Source organism: Vigna radiata, chromosome 8 (genome assembly GCF_000741045.1).
Source record: "Vigna radiata var. radiata cultivar VC1973A chromosome 8, Vradiata_ver6, whole genome shotgun sequence".
Taxonomy (NCBI): domain Eukaryota; kingdom Viridiplantae; phylum Streptophyta; class Magnoliopsida; order Fabales; family Fabaceae; genus Vigna; species Vigna radiata.
The window spans coordinates 6840111-6863936 of record NC_028358.1 but is presented as its reverse complement, the minus strand read 5'-3'; the positions used below and the strand labels follow the sequence as shown (position 1 = coordinate 6863936).

General features: G+C 29.4%; 4 protein-coding genes across 7 annotated transcripts; 1 reads left to right on the top strand and 3 right to left on the bottom strand.

Moving 5' to 3' along the window:
* The first annotated feature begins 1189 nt into the window (after window positions 1-1189).
* On the top strand, window positions 1190-5210 carry LOC106771309 (hydroxyethylthiazole kinase). Of its 2 annotated transcripts, XR_002669131.1 has the most exons (4): window positions 1190-1739; window positions 4076-4495; window positions 4793-4884; window positions 4993-5210. XR_002669131.1 is itself a non-coding variant. In XM_014657263.2 (3 exons), exons 1-2 carry the CDS (start codon window positions 1296-1298, stop codon window positions 4466-4468), a joined length of 837 nt encoding a protein of 278 aa, XP_014512749.1. In that variant the 5' UTR covers window positions 1190-1295; the 3' UTR covers window positions 4469-4495; window positions 4793-4942. The 2 variants fall into 2 exon arrangements, 1 of the variants encoding a protein (XP_014512749.1); XM_014657263.2 differs by lacking the exon at window positions 4993-5210 and having other exon boundaries at window positions 4793-4942.
* Window positions 5209-6556, bottom strand: LOC106771515 (dirigent protein 16). Its single transcript, XM_014657508.2, has one exon. The coding sequence runs from the start codon at window positions 6138-6140 to the stop codon at window positions 5343-5345; it is 798 nt and encodes a 265-aa protein (XP_014512994.1). The 5' UTR covers window positions 6141-6556; the 3' UTR covers window positions 5209-5342.
* A 1427-nt stretch (window positions 6557-7983) lies between these two features.
* On the bottom strand, window positions 7984-9145 carry LOC106771605 (dirigent protein 16). Its single transcript, XM_014657600.2, has one exon. It carries the CDS (start codon window positions 8900-8902, stop codon window positions 8165-8167), a length of 738 nt encoding a protein of 245 aa, XP_014513086.1. The 5' UTR covers window positions 8903-9145; the 3' UTR covers window positions 7984-8164.
* A 1260-nt stretch (window positions 9146-10405) lies between these two features.
* On the bottom strand, window positions 10406-16715 carry LOC106771684 (probable serine incorporator). Of its 3 annotated transcripts, none has more exons than XM_022784870.1 (13): window positions 16540-16715; window positions 15964-16202; window positions 15313-15389; window positions 14903-15062; window positions 14524-14548; window positions 14355-14444; window positions 13891-14068; window positions 13226-13299; window positions 12803-12872; window positions 12369-12440; window positions 11796-11929; window positions 11601-11674; window positions 10406-10662 (listed from the first exon to the last, which is right to left on the bottom strand). In XM_022784870.1, exons 2-13 carry the CDS (start codon window positions 16199-16201, stop codon window positions 10571-10573), a joined length of 1284 nt encoding a protein of 427 aa, XP_022640591.1. In that variant the 5' UTR covers window position 16202; window positions 16540-16715; the 3' UTR covers window positions 10406-10570. The 3 variants fall into 3 exon arrangements, with proteins under 3 accessions (XP_022640591.1, XP_014513175.1, XP_022640592.1); XM_014657689.2 differs by having other exon boundaries at window positions 13891-14062; XM_022784871.1 differs by lacking the exon at window positions 16540-16715 and having other exon boundaries at window positions 15257-15389; window positions 15964-15975.
* Window positions 16716-23826: the final 7111 nt, after the last annotated feature.

Here is a 23826-nt window from a genome sequence, read left to right as displayed (position 1 = left end):
TTTAGGCAATTCATAGTACATTCATACGATTAGAAATTTTAAGATATCTACAGCTTAAAAACACTACAATTAGCTTTCCTCACCAGTGGCCTAGCTCAAATGGCTCTAAAATGCATGTAACTCCACATGATACTCTATCTACATATAAAAACATCATCAGAACAATAAAAAAAAATGCCATTATGATAATTGATTAGCAGAAACTCATATTGGTGACATAAACGACACATGCAACCAAAAGAAAGACCGCATACAAAGACAAAACAGATTGGACTGAGAGAAAAGGGGTAGAAAACTAATAGAGAAACTGATCGGTCTAACTTGAAGAGCTCGCTGTAAGAATCACTCCAACAATCTTAAATCTTCAAACAGATTAACAGAGAGGGAGAACTTCTATCAAGTTAGATAATTTTAGAAAAGTTGTTTCTAAAGAGATGGTGTGTTTTAAAGTAATGAAACTCACTTTATAACAAAACTATTTATACTAAAACCTTCAAATATTAAAATAATCGAGTCTCACTATTTTTAAACCAGTATCAATTCTAAAATATTATTTTCTAAATTTTTACTTGCCTAAATAAGTCACTATACTAAAATACTAAGTGTATCTTATGTTTTTTCTTACAAACTTATGAATCGACCCATGTGACTGTTCGATATTACTATCGTTAAAATTTTCTTAAATTTTGTTCAAAAATTCACCATTTGTTACATTAAACTAACATGCATCTATAATGGTGTATAATTTATTGATTTAATTAAATATTAAGTATTTTACAAATTTAATTAAATTTTGGTTGATTTAATTGAATGTTTAAAATACTTGTTTTAATCCTATGTCAATTTACTATTTTCTCATATGAAATAATGTTAACCAACCATTTAGAAGAAATGAATTGAAGAATGTTAACATATGTATAATGTATTGACTAAAAATAATTTAAATATCTTTTACGTTTAAAAATTAAAATAAAAAACAATTTAAATATATATATTTTTATTTTGAGACGTTTTTTGAATAATTTATCTACTTGATCTTATAAAAACAAAATAAAATTAGAAGTTATTTAAAAAAGTTTACAGAACGAGTTTTTGTAATCGAAATAGGGTTAAAAGAGTTAATTAAATATTTATTATTTTCTTCTTTTATGATTTTTAATTTCTTTTAATATTAGACAAAAACGACTCTTGGACTTTCAGTTCATTCAAGAGAAAACCACCTATTCACATTTTGTATTGTGTAGCAATTTCTGCCTTTTCTTCAATTCTTCCACACACCTTCTCTATCTTTGTCAATGGACTCTAACCAAAACCAGTGGGGTTCCAAGGCATGGCATCTTCTCTCTCTGCTTCGTGCTCAATCCCCTCTCATCCAATGCATCACCAACTTCGTCTCCATGGACATCGTCGCCAACACCCTCCTCTCCGCCGGCGCCTCCCCCGCCATGCTCCACGCCGTCGAGGAGCTCCCTGACTTCACTCCCCGCGCCGCCGCCCTCTACGTCAACGTCGGCACTCTCTCCCCCTCCTGGCTTCCCGCCATGACCACCGCCGCCCAAATCTGCAACACGCTCCACACGCCCTGGGTCCTGGACCCCGTCGCCGCCTCCGCCTCCGCCTTCCGCTTCGAAGCCTGCCGGGAACTGCTCCGTCTCAAGCCCACCGTCGTCAGAGGAAACGCCTCTGAGATCATCGCGCTCTCACTCGCTTCCGCGGAACCGAACGCCAGTGCTTCCAAGGTAATTAATCAATACAACAATTTAATTTCTTTAAATAATAATAAATAACAGTAAATTATTATTATTATTGAAGTAGATGGTAGAAAATTATGTGTCATTTTATTTAAACTTGAATATTTTTTTTAGTCTTTTCAAATTTAAAATCTTAATTTCCTAAATCAAAAATATTTAAATCTTAAAGGAATGAATCTTTGAAATACTATGTTTTAGTTGACGTGGATTCATTATTTAGAATTAACATGTCTGATTTAAATATTTGAGGTCGAATTTTTAATTTAAAATAATTTATTTATAGCATGAATAGGTTTATGTGGTTAGTCTCATCTCATCATTATATTTTATTTTTAAAATAAAAGCTTAAATGAACATTTTAGTATTATGTAACAAAAAACAAGAAAGATGGAAGATAAAATGAAACTGCATTGATATGTAGTATAAATACACTCATTCCACAATAATTATAGAAAAGTATTCTTTCATGTAACTAAAATTTTTACATCATTTTACATTATTCTTACTTTTTATTCTTTTTTATAAAATATAAAAATATTTACACTTTTATAACTATTTTATCATTATATTTTATCATTGATAATTAAAAGAAAAAAAAAACTGAGAAAAAAATAACAAATAAAAGCATTTCAAACACTAAACAAATTTTTAATTAAAGTCGATTATTTTCAAATTGGAAGATTTAAAAGTCTTTTAAATTTGGAGACTAGGAAATATTTTTAAACTTAAATTAACAAAAAATATTTTTAAAAATGAAGTACGATTTAAATACGTTTGTGACGACCATACAAATTGACACCATTATTTTGTGCCCTTATGAGTCGGTGAGTCAATTAATTTAAGCATATTTTGTATATTTATGATAACATTTTAATTTTAAAAGAAAAAAATTAAAGTGTTAATGGAAATAATTATAATAAAAAATATTTTAATAGATCAGTTGGATATTTTATCTTATGCTATATTAACAATTTAAAAGGTTATTCATATAAGAAACCCACTTTTTATCATTATATATTAAACCTTAACAATTTATCGATATTTGAGTAATCCATATATAAGTTTGTTTCATGGAGATTAAGTAATTCATACATTTTTACTTGTACTTCATGTCTAAAAAAATTAAAAAATTGTTTCTATAGAAAATATAAAACTCATTTCTAAGAAACTCAACGTGTAAATTGCTCGAATGAGAAAAATTTAAGATATTGAATCTTAAAAGGATATTCATGGTTTTGTTAAAGATTCTCTAATTAGTGTAAACCGGTTTTTTACAGTTTACGAGTCCTATGTTTGCACTTTTAACCTGTAAAAATTATTGTTTTGTTTTCATGGATTTTAAGTAGTTAATGATAATAGTTTTGAATCATTGAAATATAAACTAATTTTCTTAAAAAAAAAATTTAGTGTGTAGCTTTTTTATAATTTATGTAATTTGTTATTGTTTGTTATGGTTAATTTTTACACTGCAGTACATGAAAACTAAACTCTATTTTTATATTTTCATTTTTTTTTTAATTTATAAAGACAACAGTTGACAAATTTTGTTGGCTCAAAGTTTGTCGTATGAATTAATAAACATATTAAATTCCATTATTTATAAAAAAAATATTCAAAAGTAAGCATAAACAAAATATTCTATTCTTTATTTTTACAAATATTATGTATTATAATTGTTCTTTATTTTCAAATCGTCTAAATAACCACTTGATTTATGTAAAATGTAACTGGTGAAAGGGTTCGTGGGATTTGTTTTGAGGGTGATTGTTTCTTCTGGGTGATTATTTTTGGGGTTTAGAAGCCACGATTGAATCACGAGGGTAAGCTGTTGTTGTGGCTGAACGAGATAATTTACTATTGCACGCTGCATTTCTAATAGGCTGTATCTCATAGATTATCTAATAACCTTTTTGTGGGAGTAAAACATCAATTTGGTCTCAAAAAACATTGGCACCATTAGTCAATTTTGTCCCTAATGGTATAAAAAAGAAAATATAGTACTTGAATTTTCACAACTCATGGGTAAATTTGCTTTGTCCAATGTTAATACCAGATATTGTCAAGGGATTGGTGGGTGGAACCAGATTCGTAGATTAAATTGATGTTTTACTTATTCTTCGAATGATTTTCTTGCAATAAACATTATTAGAATGGTTGTAAATGAGTTATGACTAGTGGTCCAATGTGTCTTCAAGAAAAAAAAAGGGAAAAGAAAGAGATGCTTGAGTCTCACTAAAAATTCAACTAAACATTTACGATTTTTTCTCTCCCTTAAATCTGAGAAAATTTGTTATTACACTATGTAATATAGCTCCATTGTCAAGGGTGTGGACAGTGTTCACGATTCAATGGATGCAGTTGAAGCAGCAAAGCTCTTAGCTCAGACAAGTGGTGCCGTAGTTGCAGTGTCAGGAGCCACTGACATTGTGACGGATGGAAATCGAGTTGTTGGTGCTCACAATGGGGTGGCCATGATGCAGAAAGTAACAGCAACTGGGTGTTCAGTCACTGCACTGATTGCTGCCTTTGTTGCTGTTGACAAGAGTCATGCTTTGGATGCGGCAGTGTCAGCATTAGCAGTATTTGGCGTCGCTGGTGAGCTAGGAATGAAGATGGCCAAAGGTCCAGCATCGTTGCGAATGCACTTGATCGATGCACTCTATGGACTTGATGAAGCTGCCTTGAATTCTCATGTTAATATCACCAGTCTGTGTTAAAAATATGAAGATCCTGCATTTGAAATGGTAATTATCATAAAATCCTTATGTGCCATAATTTTCTAGGAAAAATTTTCATGTACATCTCTCGATTTCCTATCAATGGTATCCATTGATTGAACATGAATGTGGATTGTTAATTCGATGACATGGTGCAGTAGAGATCCCTATGACAACAATCACTGGTAGCTACTTAGTAACGATAGAATCTTCATATGGTTTAAAATAACTCACGATTTCAACCCTTTATCAGGAGTATGGTCATCATTTTGTATGTATAGGTTTTCCTGTTCAGATTTAACTCGTAATTTGTTTCATGTATAGGATTTGATTTGGTGGAAGACGCTTATGAACTGCTGCTGCGTTGTTAATCATATTGTCAACTGGTAGACTAGTGTATGAATATGAACTAATAAGTAACATTTTCTTCCATTTCACGATTCATATGCAGTAAACTCTCTTTCATTGTCTGAATTTTTCTTGATTATCTTTCATCATGCTTTGCTTTTTTTTTTTCTTTGCAGTTTATGTTGACACCATACAATAGCTAATGCCTTTAGAACACAAAATGATAGCTTATTACTGATTTGCTTCATTTTTTAGTTTTACTTGTAAACTGCCATTGACTGAGTTTGAGGCATTTATTGCTACTGCTTGTATTAAAATATAAAAATCCGACCACAAATACTTAAAGCGCCATAGTGTATCATTTTCTGTAAAAAAAAAAAAAAAAAAAAAAAAAGAAGCAGCAGCAAATCAGCATATCTCTTTTTTTGGGAACACAACTAAGATTTCAAATACATTCTGCAAACGGTATCAAACTGACAATATACAAGACCAATCTCAGTCATCAGTGATCAAACAGCACCCAGTTTTAGTATTTCAAATAGACAGTGATCCTCAGCAGCGTCTCTGCACCATCAGTGGAAATCTGTCCCGGTGGGATAAGAGCTCTCAGTTCTGCAAAACCCCTTGCATTCTTGTACTTCCCTGTCCCCCCTAGCACAGATATTCTTGACATGGTGCTTCCTATCTTATACAGGCCATAAAAGTTCAAGCTATCACCATATTCCCCTCCTTCAAACAGGGCTGTAAAAACCATCATCTGTCTAGTCCCATCAGCTGAACTTGCCACATATACTCCTTGAGCCTTCCCAACTAGTTGGGACCCTCCTTCAGGTTGAGAGGTCAGCATATCATCAATAACAGTAATTGTACCAAAGCCTAGTCCCAGTCCATCAGGTCCTAACTGCAGCTGGGCAATGTTTTGGTTGTTGTTGTTGTTACCTGAGTTTGGTGCAAATGAAGTACCCGCCAATCCAGTTCCTAGTGGAATACCAAAAACTCCATTGACAGTGGGGTTAGCGCCGTTGGCATTGGGGATGGGAATCGCACCTTGAGGTGTGTTGAATCCTACTGGCGTTGCAAAGGGTACTTGACCACTGTATATGCTTCCGAGCAAGCCGGTCACTGGTCGAGCTGTTGGGTTACTACCCCCCAGAATGTCGTGCATATATAGCTCAATAACAGGTTCTTTCCCGGTGGCTGCAATGGGGTCAACTGCTGCAACAGTTATTGCCAAATTTGCACAGGCAAGCAAAATTGCAAGGTAAGCTGCAGTTAGTGATCCCATAGGCATCTTATTTCTAAGTGTTTCGTAGGTAGACGCCATTTCTTCTATATGGTATTGAGTTTTATGAGAGGATGTGAAGTACAACGCATGTCTTAGTGTTATATAGGAGGGAACACACAATGTGTTGGAGTGGTTGAGACATAGGTGATAATGAAGTTGTTGAGCTTAACAGGAAAGTAGATTAGTTGTGCCTTATACTCAACCAAATCAGTCAACATTTGTGTTCAATGGCATAGTTTAGATGTAAAGAAAGAAAGTGCCTGTGCTCTGAGGTTCATTGTGTAGTTTTCTATGGAAGAAAATTAATAGTGTGCTGTGTCACAATCACCCTTTAACATGTAATATTAGACATAAAAATGACAAACCATATATTTTAATTAGTTTACTGGAAATCAAAATATTAGGATAGCTTTCTGTTACAAAAAAAAAAAAAAAAAAAACTCATTCTAAATATAAAGATTAAATACATATTTAAACCTAACTTATATCATCTCAGAGATAAAGAAAGAAATCAGAAATATTAAGAGTCAGATTTTTCCTGCTAATGCAAACTGTTAGAAATACCAGTAGCAGTATACCTTTGACATAAAAGTGCAAAAGAGCACCTGTAACAAACATACTACTGTAGATTGTCTCTGATTTATAGTTATATTCCTCCCTTGAAAAAGAATAATATCAAATTGAACTAGATTTTATTATTCATAATTATTTATTCTTAGTTGGGAGCATATCTTTTAAAGTACTATGGCCAAGAACACTATTTTAAGAGATATCTGATGGTTTGATCTTACCAAGTAGCAGGACAATAACACAGCTTATAACAAAATGTCACCATAAAATGTTAAAACCTTGGTACCTTTTAAGCATAGAAACAATTCAAACTTACCTATTTGTAGTAATGGGAAATAACGCAATCAGACCTAAGCCTCTTGGGAGGATGGCATTAAGAAATTGATTTACCAACATGTCAGGCAGGTAAGTGAATGTTCGGATGCAGTGCTTATTCAGAAATCAAACTTCAAACACCAACACTACCATCCTCCCCTGAACTGGCCACTTTATCAATGAAGTTAACCTGTATACTCAACCTAAAAGATTTTTGACCAATTAACAATAAAAACTATTCATAAGATAGTTTGGTTCAAACAAAAGAGTTGGAATTATTTTCATTAAAATTAATCATGTTTATTGTTAGTTTAGGCAACAAAAGGACGTCATTGGCTGGTTTCCTTCAATATTTCAACTTCTGTGGAGTTAGTTCTCCTTATGTAAGGACTACCAAAACCAGTTTCAGATACTATTCTAGTTAAACCACATTTTCCCTCCATTAATAGCTTCCTAACTTGGAAATATCTACCTCTAGCAATAGTAGCAGGAGTAATAGGTTTTGTCTTTAGTGGGCAATATCTATAGCCTCCAATTTTAGATTGTATATAATAAATTAATTTAGTATTTACATGGAAATAAACTAACTATAGTCATTTTTATGGTATAGAACAATATAATTATTAGGTTTAATCACAATAACAGATAGCAGATATTATATGCAGACACTTCTATAATTCTTACATTAGTCTAGATAATGTACTGAAAGTTAAATTTTAAAAAAGTGAACTAAACTTTTCAACAGAAAATAGTTCAATTTTATTATTATTTAGTTTAGTATAGTTCAATTAGCTACTCCTTTTTTTTTTTTTAGTGCAGTTTAGTTTTTTTAACATCCCAAATTCACTTATCTCAATCAAAGTAATTAATTATTTTATCTTAAGTTTATAAACTTAAATATATGTCATTTGAAAATTGGTGGAACGATACATTTCTAGAGAAACTATTATTCACCAACATATCAACCCATCTTCAAAGTAAAGGAGAAGATTTAATATTGATCAATAAGTCATGCCATTAATCAATCATACTATGATCCATAGCCAACCAACCTAGAAGTTACAAATTCTCAAGGAACAACTCAATCAAAAGGTTTTTTCATGGGACTACTACTTCAAATACATTGACAAAAAACAAGACCAACACTAATAACATATGCATCCACATCACTATAGTTTTCAATTCAAATGAACAGTGATTCTGAGCAATGTCTCAGCACCATCAGTGGAAACTTGCCCTGGTGGGATAAGAGATCTCAGTTCAGCAAACCCTCTTGCACTCTTGAACTTCCCTGTGCCTCCTATCACAGACAGTTTTGACATGGTGCTTCCTATCTTGTACAAGCCATAAAAGTTCAAGCTATCACCATACTCCCCTCCTTCAAAAAGTGCTGTGAATGCCATCATCTGTCTGCTCCCATCTGCTGAACTAGCCACATACACCCCTTGAGCCTTCCCAACCAGTTGTGACCCCAACTCAGGTTGAGAGGTTAACACATCATCAATCACAGTTACTGTGCCAAAACCAAGTCCTAATCCATCAGGTCCTAGTTCCAATTGTGCATTGTTTTGGTTGTTGTTGTTGTTTGGTGCAAAGAGGGTGCCAGCCAAGCCAGTGCCCAGTGGAATGCCAGTGACTCCATTCACTGTGGGAATGGCACCATTTGCATTAGGAATGGGAATTCCACCCTGTGGAGTATTGAACCCTACTGGGGTGGCAAATGGCACTTGACCACTGTATATGCTGCCTAGCAACCCTGTCACAGGCCGTGCTGTAGGGTTACTGCCCCCAAGAATGTCATGCATGTACAACTCCATCACAGGTTCTGTGCCTGCCATGCAAATTGGCACTGCCATAAGTGCAAAGGCAAACAACATTGCAACACAAAAACCTGCTGTGGATGATCCCAAAGACATGTTTTGTGCTTAATTTGTTTGTTTTAGGAGAATGAAATGGTTTATTTTGGATTGACTGAAATGGAATTCAACTCTTGGTCTTATATACTAAGGAATTACTGCCTTGTGTCTGTTTGTGTTGGAGTAGTTCTGAGAAATAGTGGTAATGAAGTTGTTAATACTATGACAGATTAGTTGTGCCTTGAGCAAATTTGGATGAGCCAATTTTAGATTGGTTGCACTTTTGAGTGATTCTTCTAAATTAGATAGGAATACAGGAATAACAAAGTTAAATATTATATAAGAAAAACAAAATTCATAAGCTTAATGCTTTGAAATCTTAAATTAAAAGTTATATGAAGGTTAAGTTAATGTCACTTTTATATAATTTTTTAAATTTTACACGGAAACTTTCAATGTTTTAGGCTTTAAAAAATGTGTATGAGTTTGTGGTTAATTTATACGTTGTAATAAACTCATAAGCCATATTTTAAACTTTTTATGTTTATGCAAAATATATGTACATGATTCGCAACTTTAATCCTCAGATAAATTTAAACTTCACTCAAATGACTTCATTCCCAATTTTTTAGTACTGTTTTTTTTAAGTTGGATAATTAAGAAATTATAAATTATGATTTTTAAATATACGATATTATCATTTCACGTGTTTATTAAATTGAAATAATTGTTAATTATCTGAAATACTGAAAAATTATATGTATTTAGTTTCTTCTTTTACTTATGTCATCAATAGTAATAGTGGTTATGATAAAAATGAAGTTCAGTAACCAAAACAAAATTTTTAAAATAATTTATATCATTGGAAGAGCCAACAACAAAAACAAAATATAAATAAATATTTCTTATCAAGAATTTAAGTTAAAATTTTATAATTTATTACTAACCTGTGTATTAAAAAAGAATATCACTTATACATTTTAATCCAAAAGTCATTTATGCTTTTAAAATTGAATAAACTTTTACTTTGAAGGAAAAAAAGTTCCATACATATTGTTACCAAGTAAATAAATACCTTTTATTTATAATCTATATGAAAGCGTAATTGATGGGAGAATTTATATAAGAAGAAGTTGTCAACGAGTAATAATATTATCACACACTTTTATATTTATTTGACACGTAATACAAAGATAAAATAGTTTAAAAATATAAAATTTTATAATTTTTTTTAAAAAAAAGAAAATAAAAGATAAATAAAAGTAGTTTTAAATTAATATAAAAAATTTAAATATCTCAAATAATCATTTCTCTTTATTTTAACATAGTCCTAATGTAAATTTAAATAATGAAGTCAACAATCACTTAACACAAATTGCTGCCAACTAAACCATTAATTCTGTGGTCCAACAGCTAAACCAATCACAACTTTTATAACATTACATCATATCATAACCTTAACCATTATTTGAATTTAATTAATGTGGCTATAAGAACAAACTGAGTATCAGAACCATGATTATATACTACATTTGAAAATATATTTCAGTCAGGTCTACGACGTAAAGCAAATATATTATCGTTTTATTTCATTTTCCACTTTTTTGCCTTTCAACCATTAAAGAAAAAGCGAGTTGAAGAGTAAAATATACTAAGGAACAGAAAAATTTTAAAGGGAAGAATTTTCCTTTTTCTTGTAAGAATGTTGATGATTTTTGTGTTTGTTAATCATGGCATAACCGAGTCAACTGTCTCCTGCACAGTTCTACCATTATTCATGACTTTGTTCTCTCTCACAATTGGTGAAATCAGCATCCATACTGTTACAATCAAATAAAAAGAAAACAATTAATATATGAACTGGAAAAGTATGTGAATAATGAATTGTTTACTAGAAATATAGGAGATTCTGCGATAAGGGTTCCAGTTTTGTAAAAAAAAAAAAAGAAGGTATGAAAGTTTACTGTTTTTGTAAAAAAAAAAAATTATTAGAAGTTTCCATTTCAGATAAAAATAAAAAAGTAAAACTTATATAAAAGATGAAAAGTCATTAATCTATGAAAATAGTTCCTTTAATAACTCTTTTTTAACAATTTTTTCACAACGCATACGTGGTAGTTTATCATTAGTTCGTTTCAAATATTTTTTTTAAAAATAAATTCAAACAGACGAATAAAATGGTGACATATGTCCTATTGTCAAAAAATTGTTAAAAAGTGTTGTTAAAATATCAGGATCCTTAATCTATTATCTTAAAATTTTGGATAAAAGATAGTATCAATATTTTATTGGTTGGATTTAATTCTCGTTGATATTGTATCTTTCTAATAAATCACCTCTTCTATAGACCTAATAGAATAATATTTGTGGATATAGACATGAAGTGCTAAATCACATAAAATTTATTGTATAATTTTATTTAAATTTATATTCTTAGTTGTGTTGAACTTTTGAAGAGATTATTTTTTTTATTACGTGGGTATATATAGACAAAGGAAAAAGTCTTTTTAACAACTTTTTTTGACAACTTTTTACAACCGCTTATACAGTAACTTGTTATTGGTCTAATTTAAATATATTTACCAATAAAATAATGACACATAATTTATTGTCAAAAAATTGTTAAAAAATGTTGTTAACATATCATGATCCATAAACAAAACATTTGTTGTATTGTTAATATGAATGAATCTGGTGAAAATTTGGAAAACACTTTTCTTTTTTTTTGTGCATGTGTACATAACATAGATTGACTTACTGTAAATTGTTGCAGCAAACCACTCATTGATAACTCTCACCCATGCACTCATCCAGCCAACATCAATGCTCCACCTGGTGGTTTGATATGTGCATGATTCATAAAGGTGAAAGAAGATATAATTAAGATGTCATAAATCATATCATGATTATACACAAAGCATAGAATGACTATAAGATGAATTAGGTTCCTCACTTTCTAGCTGAGTTATTCAGATCCCAACTGATGAATAACATTGCAAAGTACATTGCTCCTAAGGAGAATACCAAATGAAAAAATCCATAACTGTAAGGAATATCATCTTCTTGTTCAACTTTGTCTTCTGAAAACTGAAAGGGACCAAAAAAAATCACTTCAATATGTAAAAAAAAAAAACACACTATTTTTACGATTTTATCATCACAATCACACTGACCTTTTCTATCTGTCATAATAAGGAAGTGGCTTTGCTTTGATTAAACATTAATGCTGTTTTGGATATTGAAAAAGCCATGAAAAGATTATGATCTAACTTTTTATAGAGGGATATTTTTCTCCTGACTTTGTACATAAAATTTTATTCAACTTGCAGAGCATGCTTCAGTTGTCTTACTACATCAAAGAATGGATATTGAGTTTTTTTTTTTAAAAGTCTTAGATCATAAAATTAATTTAAAGTATATAAGTAATATCCAAACCTTATCTTATCAATCAATTTTATGAAATTGAATTAGGTTTAAAATTTACTTCTTAACCAGATATAGATATACGGTTGAAAATATGATTCACCTGAAAAGATTTGGAATCAATGCCTGTGGAAAAGGCTGCTATCACAATTGCAAATATGGCAATAAGGAAGCCCTGTTAAGAAAATAATATATGATGTAAAAATACATGGTGACTGAAACATACATGTTAACAAGCATCATAGTAGGAGAAAATCTGCATTTTAATTATAATAAAAGAAAAAGAAAAACAAAATAAGTATGGCACAATGAACTAAACAAACATTATTAAAAAAGATTTTAATATCATAATAAACATTCTGCCAAATCAGCCAAAACTGAAACAGAAAATCTGCTTTTTCTAACCTCAATAATTACCTATAAAAGACTGAAGAAAGAATGAATGCTCAGGAGTTTTGGACTCCAGGGAAATGAAGAGGAAGTAAACAAAGTTTCTGTTTTTTGAAATTTAACATAAAGATGCACTGAAACACTTACAATTATAGTTATCCAATCACTGTTTCCTTTATCTTGATTCTTTGTCTGACATCTTGCAGTTGCAGGCTCACTGAAACTCCATGATGGAGATCTATAAGTATACCATCTCTAGAAGGAATTTCCAAATAAAACATGTGATTTGAAGTTCACACTGAATCAAGCTATCACATATATATAATCAAATTGAACCCTCTTTAGCAAAATCAAAGCAATGATCATTATGGAAAAAAAATTTGACTTTATTTTATAGATCAATAAAGGAATATTTGAGTTAAATTGATATTATAGTGTGTTTGGTTGGACTTTTGAAATCTAAAAATCCACTTTTTGATGTGAAAAACTGAAAGCTATTCAAAATATACATGATTGTAATGTCCAAAATTACACAAAGAACAGTTATAGAGTATGTTTCAGAATCTTTACCTTCTCAATGCACACCAACAAAGAAAAACAATGTAAGAAGCCATAATCCCAGAAGATAAAAGACCTCTATTAACCTGTAATAGTTAAACATATAAATGATAAAACCATACATTTTAATTATTTTGATGAAAATTAAGATATCAGGACAGCTTTCTATCACACATAAATTTCTCATTCTATATACAAACATTAAAAACATGTTTTAGTCCAACTAATATCCTCTCAAGAATAAAGAGAGAAATTAGAAACATGAAAAGTCATATACTTTTGAATAATGATATTTAGACAACATTTCTTTGACAACATTTGAATATTGATTACATGTCAATATGTAATTGGTCAAAAATTACTCCACAATCAATAATAATAATCATAAATATTATTATGGAGTAATTTTTCACCAATCACATATTGACACGTAATCAATGTTCGAATATTGTCAAAAAAATGTTGTCTAAATATCATTATTCTATACTTTTCCTGCTAAAGCAGATTTTTAGAAAGGAATTTGGAATCTCTGCTGTTTTTTTTTTTTTTGTTTTCAAAATACATTGATAGATAATGATTTTGATGTCAGCATCAGTGTATTTTTAATATTCAACAGAAGACTGTAAAAAAACCAAATTGAAAATCTAGACTGGTTAGAAATAACAGTAGCATTGTACCTTTGAATGTAAGGAAACAACCATAATTGCAGCAAGTAGAATTGCTGTCCATGTGATGAAAAATAGATTGAGAGAACATGAAGCTCTTGGAGCATATGTTGTGTACAGATACACAATTCCACACATAGAGGCAACATAAAACAATGTTGACATCAAAAGTCCAAAGGACCACCTGTCACTAACACACTATTATATTACATTATCTCTCATTTATGGTTAAAATACAATCCAAATGAAATTACATCATAAAAAGTTAGATTCTTTAGAAAACAAATTCAAGCAACGTTTTTATTTAATTCTATAACTAAATAAAAACATAACTTTATAATCATCTAAACAATTCTTTAATAATTATTTTTTTCTGTTAAGTCAACAATCTCTGAGTAGAAAGTGTTGAAAACATGTGAACATTGATTTTTCAAGTTTAGCTATGAATTTTTGTAACAATAATGATGTGTAGCTACCTCTGCTTCCTTTCTTCATCTGGAATCCAGTACTTATTCCACCAAATGATAAATTGGATGACACTCACAAGTTGTAGAAGAAGAAAAACTCTGTGAACATGAACCACCCATTCATGTAAATAACAACCTTGTATTGGTAAAACGAAAAGGTGAAATATTTGAAGCTTACCCTGCACCAATACGAGCAACCTCTCCTGCAAGATTGAGGGTGTGTTAACATTCTTTTGAGATTCATTAGAGAAAAATTATATAAACATGTGAAATGAGTTCAAACTAAATAAAAGATTGACACCACTTTTTTCTTATCATTAGAGAAAGATTATATGTATGTAACTTCAATCTAATATGCTTGAAACATTAAGTTTATAAGTTGTTTCATCTTATTATTTCTATTCAATGTGAGACTTAGATTCAAACGAGTTATTCTGATTATTATTAAACTATGTTCAAGGAAAAGGCAATATTCTACTCAAAGCTACTTGAATGATAACCCCAATTATTTTTAGTAGTGTGTAATGGTTAAAATTATGAAAAAACAAGAAACTTACCATATATTTGAACAAGTTCTGAAGGTAAAAAGAATGGGAGTGCCATTGATACAAGCAGTATAATAAACTTCACTTCCCAGTGGCCAGAATGCCATAAATTCCAACTTTCATGTAATTTTCTTGTTTTGACTGTTGTGAGAAACATAACTGAGAAAAATATCTATTTCGTTGTTAAGGAAGATAGTTCATGTTATAAATCATCATTCTAGCATGTTCTGTTGGGAATCCAAATTAGAAAGTTATAAATTCTGTTGTCAGTTTAAGGATGTTGTTGTTCACAGAAGATGCTAGATTACTGCATAGTAAGTTAATGAATGAAAATTGCTTTGTTTAGAGGGTTATATCCAGAGATACAGTAGCAGTATATAATGATTCGTCAGGGAGCAGAAACTCTAATAACTGAAAGATACGTAGCATCCTAAACTCACGCGAAGAACTCCCAGTGCATGAAAACAGTCTTCTCCTTCTTTTCCACAAGCTTTGATATCTGTAGAAATTAGAACAGTATCAACAACAAGAGTGAGTGACAAAATGGCCCTAACATCTTTCACTTTCAAGATCTCCAGGTTCCTGAAAAGTTATTAATGGATTATCTTTCTACTTTGAGAGCTTCATCATTAAGAAATTGGAGCATATAACTTTTTGCAACAAGAAGTCTGTTTATTTTATGATTTTTCTAGGAGATACATAATCATTTGCCATGACCCTCCTGATCAACTTTGAATTAACCATTTGATGAAACTTTCAAGGGAGGATTCATGGGAAAACATTCACGATCATGAATATTCTTTCGTATAGCCGTTCATCTTAATGAGACAGACTCTAATACCACTCATGGTTCTATCATAGTGATAATTCATTGGAGAGATATAATACAAATGAGACCTTATATCATCCACGTAAGGGATTGATACAATTTCCAATACAAACCTTAAGACGATGAGTTAATGAATCCTCGATCAACTTTCTCATTTCGACTCATACAAGACTTAGACTCACAGTTGAAATCATCATATTATTATTTTGGAGAATGGAAATGGATTGATAGAAAATTGACTTACGATGAATAAATGGTAGAACACCTTGTCCATAGTCACGGAAAAACCAGGCAATAAAATTCATTATCAGGAATAGAATGCCAAAATAATAGCGAGCTCTCAGTGATTTCTTTCTTCCCTCTGCATAATGAACCCTGTTTAACTCCAAAGAAGCAATCATTTGTACCTGAAGCACACTCTCTGAGTCCCTTAGATTAACATGTGCTGCTGTTCCTTCAGTTGTCACTTCAGAGGCACTCATTCTACAATCAAACCAAACAACTTGATCAACCACCATCAACTGCACTTATCAAACAATACCAGTGTTCCAAATATCACCAACTATCAAAATGTGTACTAATGTTGCACTAGAGACTACAAAGTTAAAAGATAGTGAAGTGTGCTCAAAAGATGGAAACACCCAACAAACATGTTCATCTTACAAACTACTAAAGCAGAACAAAGCCAACTTAATGATGCTCATACAAGAAACATTCAATAAATAAAAAACCTCTTATTTCAAGTAGATCATGGAGCAAAAGTTATGAACTCAATGCAGGAAATGCCTGTTATTGCATGAACCAATTATAAAGTTCTCACCTTATTTTGGTTAAGAGTGCAGTCTCAGAAGCAAGACAAACCAGAAATGGAGAAATAGATAAAGGGTGTTTTGTAAAAGAAAATGGCAAGTCTGAGGTACAGAAGCAGCAGGTTGAGAAGTGTATTTGAAGACAGAAGAAAAATGAGTGATGAATAAGATCTTGAAACTTGTGTTCACACCCGTTGGAATGGATTCGTAGGAGCAATGTTGTTGGTGTCCACATTTGACATGTTGTGATACTTTTACACATCAAATATTTCTTTTGTCTTTTCTTTTTGACTTCTGCATCATTTCAGTAAATCTTCACATTTTCTGCTATCCATAATATTTAGTTACAGAGAAAACAGCAAAGAAACATATTGTTAAGAAATCTAATTACCTTCTACAAGTAGAAAAAGCCAGCTGTTTGATGAAATTGTCACAAGTTCTTATGCTATTTCAAACTCCTATTGTAAGACTCACTCAGTTGCTGTGTTTTGAACTTGATAGCAGCTAAAACAATAAAGTATTGGGTGGTTTAGAACTATGATCCTGCTATATATGGTCCTAACCAATACATCTATTTAGTTTATGATAAAAGTTAATAACATTCAATTATATGTCATGTAGTGGTAGCAAGAAATTGTATGTGACATGTATTTAAATTTTTTATTTATGATTAAAGTTAATAATAACATTCAATTATGTGTCATGTACATATTATTAGGGATCATGATAGTATATGATCATCTAATCATTTTTGCACTAAATAGATTTCAGGAATCTTTATTCTATATTTTGGATATACACCTTATTTGTGTAGTTGTTAAATTGCAACCCAAGATTATATGACTTACATACTAAGATAATTAATATATGAACAAAACTATATCATCATTTTCTTTTAGTATTTTCAATTTAAAGAGTTTGGACAAATAAATACTTATCCTTGTACTTTATTTCATTCAAAAAATTATCATTAAATTTGTCTATAAAAAAATAAAAATTAGGATAATAATTATTTTATTTTTGTTGAACAACATATTAGTAAATAGTAAATAGATGAAAGATTTTCTGTATATAAATAAATATAAATTTTATTTTATAAATCGATTTTATAAAATTAAATTAAACTTAAAATTTATTCATGTCAAATCATAATAAATTTATCTTAACTAGATTTATTTTGAGTTCAAACTTATTTTTTAAGAACTTAAAATAAAATATCTAACAAATTAATTTATATATTTTAATATGGATTAAATCAATTTTTTTTATTAATTATCACTTCAATATTTAAATCCTAAAGTGTTGATTTATTTGAAAGTTTGAAGTTATCTAGATGAAATGTGGCACATGGGTGATTGATTGATTAGGGTTTTGTTGAAAACATTGGAGAAAAAATGAGATGGAAAAAGTGAGTTTGAATTAAAAGAGTTTTGGGTGATTAAAAATAGAAATTGGAATAATGACAAAGAAGGTGAAGACAAGAATGGGTAGCCACATGAAGACCTTTTCCAGCATTCCCTATATGATTGAATAAAATAGATGGACCCAATCCAAACACGCCCTAACGCGTATTCAATAGGGATTAGTAACCGTTGAGTGTATCTTTCGCGTCACATCTTTCATTCACATATATTTTTTTAGGATAATGATATTTAGATAACATTTTTTTGACAATATTTGAACATTGATTACGTGTCAATATATGATTGATCAAAAATTACCCCACAATAAATAATAATAATCATAAACACTATTGTGAAGTAATTTTTGACCAATCACAGATTGACACGTAATCAATGTTCAAATGTTGTCAAAAAAATGTTTGTCCAGATATCATTATCCATTTTTTTAAGTTCTTAAGCTTCAAAAGTAAATGAAAAATTAATTAAACTTTTATGTAATTTTTAACATGATCACAAAACTTTTAAAAGAATTTAAAGGTTTAACTTTTAATTGGGCATCAAAATTTATAAATTTATAAGGTATTAAAATCTTAATTAAGTTAAAAATGAAAATTATATTAAAAGTGTAAAAGAAAAGTGATAAAATTTTAAGTGAATAATAATAGTGCATTATTTCATAAACTTGGCTAATTAGAGAAAAAATAAAGTACTTGTAGGAACCCATAATAAACATTCCAACATTTAAAATGAAAAGATCCATTTCCATCTTTCTCTAAAATATAAGGGTATGTTCGCTTCTGCGGAATTACACCGATTTACGAAGACAGATTTAGAAAGAAAGTAGTGTTTGTTTTGATTGATTTGTAAGGAAATAAGAGCGAGAAAATGCAGGATTACATTTTTCTTGAATCATCCCATGAGAGGTGTGATTTGGAGAGATTTATGAGAAGTTCTCATCTTTAATAATAATAATAATAATAATAATAATAAATATAATAATTATAATATTAAATATAATAATAATAATATTAATAATAAAATAATAACAATAATAATAATAATAATTATTATTATTATTATTATTATTTCTATTTCAATTTACTAAATTACCTTTTTTTTTACATTTAATTTTTTTTCTCCCTATAAATATTTTTAAAATTAAATACTAAATTAACAATTATCATTTTATATTATTTTAATAATTATGGACATTTTAGTAATTTTTAATTTATATCAATCAATCAAATTTTTTTATCTATCACATCAATCAAATTAATTCTCATAAATTTTATTTCCAAATTCACTTAAATAAACAATAAAAGAAAATTGTCTTCAAATTTCATGTACTCACTCTCCTCCAAATCATCTCCACCAAGTGAACACAATATAAATGATGGGATGAAAGAAAAATGAAATAAGTAATCAAACTAGCCTAAAGATACACGCTTGTATAGACAATGTTAAATATCAAAAACAATAGTACTAAAATAATAAAATTGAAAAATAGTTTTTTATTATGAATTATTATATAAATTTAAAAAACAGTAATTAAGAGAGTAAAATTGGAAAAACAAAAGAAAACTCAAATTGGAAAAACAAAAGAGAACTCAAAAGAGGTGTGTCCGCTTTATATATTGTTATAGATATTATGAAAAATGTTATAAATAATATTGTGTAAATAATTTTTTTACTAGAGTTATTATTTAAATTTGAAAAAGTGATTCATAAAAGAATAAATAATTCTTTTACAATAGTAATTATTTGAATTTAAAAAGTAGTTACTAAAATAATAAAACTGAAAAATGGTTTTTATTATAAATTATTATTTGCAAAATCACAGACCAATCAATCAATTTAACAAGACTCTTCATACACATAATTTATCATTTTAAAACAGATTTCAAACACCCAATTCATAACAAATAATCAATCCTCATTATAATTTAATTTAAAACTAATTTTTCTTATATGTTGTAGAAAATTTCTCTATAGATGCTCCTCAAGCCTTAAAATCACATAAATCCTCTAACAACCTACGCATATGTCAAATAAAAAAAAATTAAAAAAAAAAAAATAAAGCTAAACATATCATTATAATCAAAATTCAACCGAGATTCACTTTGAGTATATTTAAGGCACATGCATGGTCATTATAGCTAAATGTACTTCAAAACACTAAAATGTCTGTAAAAATAGAATAAAAATAAATTAATTACCATGTTTTCAATTTTGAAAAACTCTCTACGGACTCTATTGATGATTCCTAATGGTTAAAAGATGAATGATTGATTGGGTCTGAAACCTAGAGAAAAGGTAGAGAAGATTTTAAGAAATTTTTTAAAAAAATGGAATGATATTTTAAAATGGAACTTAATTATTAGAAAATTATTTATATTTCATAATTTTAATAAAAAATAATCTAGTATCATCTTTTAAAATTATATCTATTATTCTTTATTCTCTTTTCTAGATTCTCAATGTTAAGAATAATTTAAATATTGTTTTAATTCATGAATAAATTAATTTATACTTTTTCTTAAGCGTGAATTTAGTTTACAATGACATGAACATACCTGAGTTGTTCTCATGGTTAAATTGGTCTATTTAATTTATGTACAAAAGTAGAAATAAAACTATTATTGAAAACGAAAAAGATAATCAAAATAATAATTATAGAAACATCAATACGAAAAATTAAGATTGTATTTTTTTTTTTATTTGCATAAAAACTTATAAGTTTCCTTGCAGTATACTTTGCCCTAATTCTTCAACACAATTAACTTATTTGTAAAGAATTTGAATATATGATGAGGTTAGGTATGAGTCAGAAAACTTGTAACTGAGGGATTTATTTGTGAAACCAGGCAGAGTATGTTTGGTGAAGGTTGATAAGAATTAATTTCAAAATATGTTTCGGATATAGAAAAAGTCCAAAGTTAACAAGTGTTTTGATTAATTAAAATAAGAAGGAAGAAAACCAAGATGAAATCATTAATCTTTTCTTAGGTGTTATTATTTTTATCTATTTTTACTTAAATTATAATTTTTTATTTATTTTTCTTTACTTAAATTATAACTTTAACTCGTATTGACTATAATAAAAATAATCAATAAATCTTAAATTTTAATGAAAGATAGTTAGTTATATACAACACTTTCTAAATAAATTTAAATAATTTATTATTATTATTATTATTATTATTATTATTATTATTATTAATATTATTCTATTCCATCATACTTTTCCTTTGTTAAATCGAGTTAATATAATTTTTCTCGTTAAATTAATGATAATAATTTATTTTATAAAAATTTAATAGATAATATGTTAGACTAACAAAAATGGTACATGTGTGTATTATATTATTGTTATTATTTTTCAAAACAATTAATTGAAATATGAGACAAATTTATTATAATTATTATTATATATAATAAAAATAAATAATTTACTCAAAATATAATTATAAAAATAAATTAAACATAACTTTGACCCACTAACTTTTATACTTGTATAAGAATAGAGAAGATTTATTGGAAGCTACCAATTACTAATCATCATGTCAAAATCTACTACCTAAATAGAAAATCAATTATAAAAGATATTCACTCTTTCACTTTTGATAAAAAAATTGAAAACATAAACATTGTATCAAATTTATTTTTCACTAAAACATACATAAAAATTAATTTAATTTTAAGAAATTTTTTGTTAAAAATTGTAGTATTTAGTATATTTTGATCTCTGATAAATCATCTAAATTATATAATTTTATATTCAACTCCTGACAAATATTTTTTGTCAATAACATTTTGTTATCTTTTTATGATAAAAAAGCTACTATTCAAAATACTGTCTAAACTAAAAAAAATAGTAAGGTGAATATTTAAATGTAACTAAAAAAATAGTAAGCTTTAGATTTTCAAATGTAACTTAAAGAAGTTTTGTATCTACTTTTTGAAAGCATGAATAATCAAGGTTCGCACATAATCAATTATCACTTGGGATAATTGATTATTACCGAATAAAACTATTTTTAACGGTCTAAGATAATTGATTATCTCTGGTAGTTGGGAACTGTATATTTAGCTTTTGACCTAGCTAAAACCTTGGGTTATAAATAGTGTTTCAAAGTTCTTTGGAGGTTACTTATCATAAAGATTAGTCTGAAATACTTTATGTGTTTAAGCTAGCTTGATTGTTTCAATGCTTGAAGAAGGAGAAGTTGCTACTTAGTGAGTTTAAGTTGGTGGTGTGTTTTTCTACTGACCAGAATCAAGTTGTTCATTCTTTTGTGGGTCAAAAGAAGGTGTTGGTCATCTCTTATCTCTTAAGAGTGGTGTTTTCTAATCTCATTCTTATTATCCTTTTGTAAACTGTTTTACATTTAGTGGAAAAGTTAATCCCTCTTTTAAAGAGATTAACAACGGACTCTTTTAATTCGAACCAGTATAAAATTACTTGTGTAATCCTTCTTCTCCCTTATCTACTTTAATTGTTTGCTTTTGAAGAACGCGAGTTTTCAATTTTACCAAAGAAATTTTTAAAAGCAAAAAAGTGTTCAAAGTAAACGATTTTTAACTTAAACCAATTCACCCCCCCTTCTTGGTTTATCCTACGCTTAAATATTTCAGTGCACATTTTCTAAGAATATACTAATCTAGAGAGTCTACATAATTTTACAGAATATGAATTCTACAAATTTATTCCTCACAAGCCTCTACAATCCAGCCTAACACTAACTGTTACCCGTACTCCCTTATTGGTAACAATCTCCCCCTTTTTGATGATGATCAAAAATCCTCTTTTAAAAGCAACTCAGTTTTACTTGCAATACATACAAACTAAAAACAGCCACAAAGTTAGCAGTACCTGTTCAAGTTTATTCCCCTTAATAAATTTCTTCTCCCCCTTTTTTGATCAGAATCAAAAAGAATAATGAAAGAAAAAAAAATCTCCCCCTTAAAATGAGCTCCCCCTCAACAAAGGCATCAAATGTCCAAAATAAGCTCATTATATTAAAGATAAAGGAAAGTACATGAAAATGCATAAAGATTAAGTCTAAATTCTACAAACAATAACAATTAAATTTAGAATCCTAAAACAACACTAGAATTCAGGACTAGGAGAACGTTCAATAGGTGGAATTTTTAGATGAGACTCAATGTTATGGATGCGAACATCAAGCTCAAGAAATTGATCAACAAGATACTCATCAAGAGATTTCTGCCACTCATGAATGTCATCAAAATGAGTTTTCTGGGCTATAGTCATATCCTCTAACTGTTTAGATAGCCTTGCAAAGTGTTCTTCCATAGAAGTTGAGGAAGAAGAGGGTATCCATATGAGTATCCATATCACCATCTTCATCATCATCAGGATGGTCATCATCTTTGTGAATAAGNACACGTCCCCTGGTAATGAATCCCATCTGTCGAAAGGTAGTATCTCCAATTTCTGAACCCACTGCTTCAATGGCTTGAACAAGTTCTCCTTCAACAGGTACTCCTTTATATTCTAAAATCCTAGAAACGAGAAGAGCATAAGGAAATTGATAAGAATGAGATTTCTTAGCTTTTACCATGGTATCAGCAATGAGAGCAGGCCAGTCGATGTGTATGTGATTTAAAATCCCATACAGGAGAAGTAAATTCTGCTCAGAACATTGAGCATGGTTGGTTGCTCTAGGACAGAGAATCCAGACAATCAAGTAGTGGATCATCCTCTCTTCAACCTTGAAACCTCCAACCAGTAGTTGTCTTCTACTTGTTTGCCTCTCAGGATGTCGCAGAAAGGATTGAAAAGTTAGCATCTGTTAAAGTCTTCAAGTCCTAAGTGGACTTTGACAGCATCATCCCAGATAGGAAGTTGAGCAACATTTGTCCAAACGTCAT

What these genes read in the sequence shown, in the direction of transcription:
- LOC106771309 (XM_014657263.2), top strand. Translation starts at nt 1,296, where the DNA reads ATGGACTCTAACCAAAACCAGTGGGGTTCCAAGGCATGGCATCTTCTC. An exon ending in CGAACGCCAGTGCTTCCAAG is followed by an intron (nt 1,740 to 4,075) that starts GTAATTAATCAA and finishes TCCATTGTCAAG; the next exon opens with GGTGTGGACAGTGTTCACGA.
- LOC106771515 (XM_014657508.2), bottom strand. Translation starts at nt 6,140, where the DNA reads ATGGCGTCTACCTACGAAACACTTAGAAATAAGATGCCTATGGGATCA.
- LOC106771605 (XM_014657600.2), bottom strand. Translation starts at nt 8,902, where the DNA reads ATGTCTTTGGGATCATCCACAGCAGGTTTTTGTGTTGCAATGTTGTTT.
- LOC106771684 (XM_022784870.1), bottom strand. Translation starts at nt 16,201, where the DNA reads ATGAGTGCCTCTGAAGTGACAACTGAAGGAACAGCAGCACATGTTAAT. An exon ending in AGAACTTGTTCAAATATATG is followed by an intron (nt 14,549 to 14,902) that starts GTAAGTTTCTTG and finishes TCAATCTTGCAG; the next exon opens with GAGAGGTTGCTCGTATTGGT. An exon ending in CTGAATAACTCAGCTAGAAA is followed by an intron (nt 11,675 to 11,795) that starts GTGAGGAACCTA and finishes TCAAACCACCAG; the next exon opens with GTGGAGCATTGATGTTGGCT.